This window comes from Rhamphochromis longiceps, linkage group LG15 (genome assembly GCF_057381845.1).
Source record: "Rhamphochromis longiceps isolate RC_006_pf linkage group LG15, R_longiceps_female_GT1.1, whole genome shotgun sequence".
In the NCBI taxonomy this organism is placed as follows: domain Eukaryota; kingdom Metazoa; phylum Chordata; class Actinopteri; order Cichliformes; family Cichlidae; genus Rhamphochromis; species Rhamphochromis longiceps.
The window spans coordinates 37,171,140-37,177,699 of NC_140571.1; the positions used below are offsets into that span (position 1 = coordinate 37,171,140).

Consider the following 6,560-nt stretch of genomic DNA (forward strand, 5'->3'; position numbering starts at 1 on the left):
TGTGGTTATATTTTATTAAAGTGCTTATAAGAGATTAGAGAGATTATTGAGGAGATCTGTGCTTATGTCCAGGGAAATTTAAGATTTACTGCTTGTTTCTTGTAAAAGTAACAAGTAATCTACTATATTACTTCTGTAACACGTGTATTCATCATGTCTTTCAGATCAGATAGAATTCCCAAAACTCTGCGAGCATCCTGTTAACTTCCCTCCAAGGAAGCCACTTGGATGTTTGACAAACTATCAGTGTGTGCATTTATAATGGCTGATAGATGGAAATTTAAAAGCTTCAGCCATGCTATAAGTCTAGATGTTGAGGGCACCTGAGCCATCAACCATCTGATCTGAACAGAGCGGGGAAGACAAACCAGCAGCATAGTTCATCACAGGCTTTGACACCTGTTTGATTAAATCATACTTGAGCTCAGAGCACTTTATAAAAGAGGCCCTTGCTGTTGATTTTGTTTTTGTAGGTATTTTAGAAAATGTAAAAAATGCCAGCCTTATCCTTTAATGGTAAAATGTTGTTTCGACACACAAACCTTCAAACCTCAGTCAACAGTAAAACATGTTTACACATCTGAACTAAAGATGCTGCTTCTAAATTGTTTTATTTTCCATAAAAAACCCAACGAGGATCTTTGAATTCTAAAATCCCAGCGGTGTGTTTTCCTACCCTGCCGACAGATACCGATGTAGAGATCAGAGAGAGCTCAGGTGGCAGAAACAAGTCACCTGTAGTTCATCCTAAACAGACTGTGCTCCATCAGCTCTTATTTGGTAGATAGTGCTCGACTGGGATAAATGTGTGCCACAAGTGTTGACAACACACAAACACCTGCCAGCCTACAATGCTGTACATTTTTACACTAGAGATTTTAACCTGATGATTGTATCAAAGTCATTAACTTTATAGTGTTAGTTTTTACAAATGATACATGTTAACAGTATTTAAGGCAAACAATTCAATAGATTTTGTGCAGCTTTGGATCCGTCTGTTCAGTTCTTTCCTAATCAGATAGCTGAGACTCGAGGATGTGTGTATTTTCATGTGTTTCATGACTTTGTCTTTCTGTACCAAGTACACATTCAGCCTAGAACAGTGTTTGTCGCCGTCACTGAGGTAGAAAGACCGGGAAGTAAGCAAGCACTACGCAACATACGATGCACTTCCCAGTCAGGCAGTAGTAGAAAACACTAGTCCAACAGTATTTCATTATTTCAGCTAGTAAGCTTTATTGATCAGCCTTACGTGGTTTATAAACGTTTTGAGCCTTGTGCTAAAGGACCACTGTGATGATTTCGAAATGCTGATCCTCAGACTGTTGTTCCATTCACTTTTCCGTGGAGAAAGAGGAAAGTGGGAAAACTGTTGCCAGACTTACATTTTTTTGAGAACGTTTACAAAGTGCCCAAAAGAAGATTTTTTTCAAAGGCTCCAGATTTAAAGACAGTTTAGAGGTCTAATAAAATAATTGTGAGTAGATATGTCATATTAAAAGTGTCTCCTATTAAACCGTTCACATTGCAATCAGAGCAGTTCAGTTTTTACAGTAATTTTTACTCATTAGCATATTTAGATATCAGTATCCAGCTGACCACAGATGCCTTCGTATGACAAAAGTGTCTGCATTTGGCTAGTTTTATAATTATCTAGAGTGTAACAGGCTGAATGTAAGCCAGTGAACCTCAAAGCCTTTGAGCATCACCCGGAAGAGTAAACATTTTCAAAACACTGCATTTAAACGTCTGTTTTTTTTGTTACATCATCAAAAAACATGTATCGTGTCAAAAGTTGGTTTGTCAGCCATTCGTCAAGATCCTTTGGTTTTGATCCAGTCAAACAGCTTTCTATGAGGAGAAAACCTATTTTAGTTACATTTTTGCATAGTGTAGCAATGTTCACATGGCTACATTATCAAAGAGCACAAACAAAGAGCAAAAACAATGGTTTTACCCCCAAAAGAAGTTTATTATATTTGTACTACATTTAATTAAGGAATAATCGTCCAAAAATGTAAAAATACATTCAAAAATTTGGCTTCTGAGATCAAACTGATTTTTCTCAGATGTGGCACAACAAATAATGTGTTTCCAGTTAGTCATCATTTTCTCTTATTGTAACACAAAAATGAACAAATTAAAAGCTCATATTTTTATCCTGTGTGATAGTTTTAGTAGCTATACAGCAACAGTTTTCTGACAGCAGGTGTAATTTGCTCAGCACTGAACAGTCTGAGGAGTTACAGCAGGTTAAACTCAGCACCGTGGCTCTTTGCAGGAAGACGTCAGTGCCATACAGCGCCATCTGTGTCGGTGAGCGGGAGCGTTCCCGCTTCTACACAGAGACAGTGTTGCACTGACACCGCCTCCACCCACGTCCATGCAGTCTTGTTCTTTCAGCCTCTGTGTCGTGCAAACTTCTATAGAGATATTTATTCTTCAGATGTGTCTGTCGATACAAAGTACTGTAACGTAGGATGTCTGATTTTATGTTCTGGAGCCTAAAAATCAAGTATACTTCACAAGTATGTATCCACCTGCCACTCCGATGTTTTTGTCAGAGAAATTAAATCTATTTTTGTTTCGCATTTTAAGCCAAAAGAGTCTCGGGAGTTCAGGGTGTTTTAAGTGGAAAATGCCAATAAATTATATGGAAATTTTTATCCTGTGTTTGGCTGCATTTGTTATTATAAACCATATTTGAATTAAAAGACAACTTAGTTATCTGCTCTGTTACACAAGAAAGTTATAATACTCTATATGCTTACGTTTTCATAGTATTAACGACAACACTGAAACAAACTAAACATTAGTATGGCTAATTTAACGTGTCACATTTGGCTGTTTGCCTGTAGCACTGACATATAACTTTATTTTTCATGTTCAGCAGAAGCTTCTGTCGAGCCGGACCGGAGCTCCAGCGCAGGCTGGAGGTTTCACCCCCTGTAGAAGCAGAAACATGCACAAAAAGTCAGACGCTAGAGTTGTGTTTGAATCAAAGCACTTCATTCACAAATACATCTACTCACCTTGTAGAGATGACAAACCAGTTGGAAAAGGGACAACATTGCTTTGTCTTCATTCTCTTCTGTGTATTCCTGTAATAAGGACAGCACTTAGTCCCAGCATTTCCTTCTGTAAACCCCACCAAAGGTATTAAATTCGCTTGGAATATTTGATTATCTAAGTTTTCCTTTTTAAACTTTGAACCCAAATTATGAATTTTAAACTTACAACTCTGTCCACAGTAATAATTTCAGCCTTGTCATATCAGTTATGAGTTTAAGCAGCTGATAGGGACTACATGATTTTTATACTTTTAAAAGAAAAAAAATTAAGATCTTTTCACTTCAGCTCTTACAGATTTGGTGTATTCTGAACAACTGTAGAAACTAGAAGTGCAGAAAGATGCACAAGCCTTGTCTGAAAACATGAGTTAGTTCATATTCTCTGCAGCTCAGAATTAATTTCAAATTCTAGCTTTTTAAAATGAGAAGCAGATAGACCTCTCAGTATGTTAAACAAATCTCAGCTTGCGTTTTACCCCATTGAAGGTGATCCAGGGCACATGTGTGTGTGCAGGGTTCAGGGCTCTGGTCATAAGAGCGTTGGCACGCATCAGCTGGTATCCCAGATCTCCTTTGACACACGAGTCAACTCTGGACCAGGGCACAGAGGGAGCATACAGCCGGAGACACTGAGAAAAGAAAAAGAAAACCGAAACAGAAAAAGCAGAAGGGCAATGACATAGCGAATGTGATGTCCCCTATCGATCCGTTCAGAATTTGAGCAGAGCATTTGTGATTGCCATTTCTGCTTTTTGATGTCAGGAGCTGTTACAATCCTCAGTTACAGAGTAGGCCGTCCTTTTCTCCTTTCATTTGTTGTTTTTATTTAATCAGCATCAGAGTAAACATCACACTGTATACAATTAGACTTGAAACCAGGGATTGAGACCATAAACTCATCAAGAAACAAGTTTTCCCGAGGACGTGAATCAGGTTAGCAGGGGGTTATTTTCTTGATGGCCTGTGCTGGCTCCTCAGGACCATGAGCTCAGCTATCACAGTAACAGTTGTGATCACTGGAAATGAAAACGACCCTTATATCAAATAAACATTTTTTTCCTGAAGTTACTCACAGACTGTGCAGCGCTCAGAACATCTGCAGATGACTCCATGCAGTAGATGATGTGAAATGCAAGAGAGTGTTCGGTTAAATGGAGGATGCAGGCCTGAGGAAGAGATCAATCAGTCTAGAAGACCCAGCAGAAAAAAAACAAAACAAAAAACACATGCAAAGTTTAAGCTGTTCAAACCTCGATCATGTTTCCTCTGCATTCAGGCTCTCCGTGCTGACAGGTGAAGGGAGAGTTTGCTGAGCGACGCTCCTACAAGAGAAACAAAGCCTAGGTTTATTCAGGTGAAACATTTGTTTTTGTATGCTGCATGCATCAACAGAGGAAGGACTGATGGACCTTAGCATTCCCATAGGGCACCAGTGTGACAGCCATGATGTCCTGCAGCATTGTCCAGGTAGGGAAAAGCTGCTGAGTGATAAATTCTCTGCAGTCTGGACACAGACTCTCATAGTACAGTGTGACAGATACTCCAGGGACAGCCTGGTTTGGCCTGGTAGCATTAACCTCCATACACTGTTTCTCCACCTACAAAACAGAGTTGATGTCATCCCATTTCAGTAAGAAGACAAATAAAAAGTGTTTTTCATAACTTACATGATTTACATTTACAGAAAACACTTTTCTGAAGCTCATCAAACACGCTCACATACAAGTTCAGTGCTGAAGAACATTTCCATGACATGCACAAGGATTAATTTTTAAAAAGTAACAAATGTGACTTGAACCATTTTGCAAAGTTTAAAACACAATCATTGGAAAACTGAAAAGAATAGCTCTTCGGAGCATTTTCTACATTATTGAAATAAAGAGGAAGGACAGATTAAAATTAATAAAAGACACAAAGCTCAAAATGGTCTAAGGAAGCGACACTGCACATTCATCTCCTCCTCCAGACTCTGTTTTCTCTAAACTGATTAGGTGTTTGCATGATTTGACCTCAAGCTACTCTGTCAGTCACATGAACAACCTCTGGTGTTGAATTTCTGAGGCATGACTCTTATTAATGTCCAGACCAAGGAAACTTTCAACTCCACAAAAACTGTCCTCTATACGACAGTGATGAATGATACCATTTGGGTGCACAATAGCAATATTAAACTTTTCCTCTTGTTTTCCTGCTAGTCCTTTGCTTTAAAGTGTTTACATTAAGAAGACGCTTTCATACTGAGAGGACCATTTTACATTCTACTGAGTAAAAGCACACGAATAACGTATAAAAATGGAATAAACTTCTTAAATCTCGTTCAGCTGTGCTTACTTGTGCCTAGCCTATACTAAACAAAATTACTAGTAGGAGCATAGATGACCCCCAGTGTGGTCAGACTTACCCTGCACTCTATCGCTATTTCCAGGGACCTACACCACTGGGAGGGAGGGTAGCGACAGGCCGGTTTGGGATGACACATCCCGAAACCGCTCCGTTCAGTATAGACGAGCAAAAGCACAGCCAGGATTCCCGAGAGCTTCATGTTGGCATCTGCAAAGGAATCCACACAAATCTGAGAAAGTAGGACGGAGAATATCGAAGATGCTCCTCACTGGAACCGCCCAATCAGCTGATTGACTACAGGTGTGAATGCTGCCTTCAGTAATCCTCGGACATCACCGTTTCTGGCTCCGGAGTATAAGGGAGTAACAAAATAATGATCTGAAAATGCTGACAGTTTGATAGGATTTAATATATATTAGTATTTACTTTAAAAAAAATCCAGCTTTAACTAGTTAGCCACTAAACTAAAATTTAAAAAAGAAACGCAGAGCAAGCGTTGACGTTTTTTTTTTTTTCTTCTTTTCTTTGCAGAAACAGCTAATGAAAGATGAAAGGCGGCATCTTGCGCCATCTTCGATTTTGGCCTTGGATTTTGATGTTATTAATTGGTAATGTGTAAAATTCTATGAACTGTTTATGGGCAGATCCACTGTTTGCCTTTTTAAATTCTCACCAATTGCACGAACACAATTTTGAAGCTAACCGTTAGCATCTCTGTGGCTATAAACGAGAAAGTCTGCTATTTTTGCTCTTACTGAGATCAAAGGGTGGCTAACGTTTGCGTTGAAGAGTAAGGCACACCACTGAATTTGTACTGCATTGGAACTTACTAAGAAGCTAAAAGGTGAAGAGAGTTCAAGAGCAGATAAGTAAGACGGTTGCTCATTGTCTCTGTCAATAATTGGCGTTCATGGTGTGACTCATTGACACATGATTATGTAATTCACAGGGACCAAAAGCTTTTGTATGCATAATGTCATACGTGCAGTGCCTTGCAAACCCCTTTCACATTTAAAAATCTTAATTCAAATGATAACAGTGTTGAAACTGAATATGGGCTGCTGCTGGATGTTGACACGTACTGTAACATGCTTTTGACGTGCTCTCACTGGATCTGTACTGTTAACAAAAACAAACAACAAAAAA

General features: G+C 39.0%; 1 protein-coding gene across 1 annotated transcript; it reads right to left on the reverse strand.

Moving 5' to 3' along the window:
* Positions 1–2,116: 2,116 nt before the first annotated feature.
* Positions 2,117–5,661, reverse strand: LOC146653100 (gamma-interferon-inducible lysosomal thiol reductase-like). The gene is made up of 7 exons (XM_085383343.1): positions 5,473–5,661; positions 4,481–4,669; positions 4,322–4,393; positions 4,145–4,237; positions 3,548–3,700; positions 3,033–3,101; positions 2,117–2,946 (listed from the first exon to the last, which is right to left on the reverse strand). The coding sequence occupies exons 1-7, from the start codon at positions 5,611–5,613 to the stop codon at positions 2,887–2,889; spliced, it is 777 nt and encodes a 258-aa protein (XP_085239469.1). The 5' UTR covers positions 5,614–5,661; the 3' UTR covers positions 2,117–2,886.
* Between the last annotated feature and the right edge of the window lie 899 nt (positions 5,662–6,560).

Excerpts from the sequence above, each read along its gene's own strand:
- LOC146653100 (XM_085383343.1), bottom strand. The coding sequence starts at position 5,613 with ATGAAGCTCTCGGGAATCCTGGCTGTGCTTTTGCTCGTCTATACTGAA. Across the intron at positions 4,394-4,480 it reads TGCCCTATGGGAATGCTAAG|GAGCGTCGCTCAGCAAACTC; the intron begins GTCCATCAGTCC and ends TTTCTCTTGTAG. Across the intron at positions 4,238-4,321 it reads GCAGAGGAAACATGATCGAG|GCCTGCATCCTCCATTTAAC; the intron begins GTTTGAACAGCT and ends TCTCTTCCTCAG.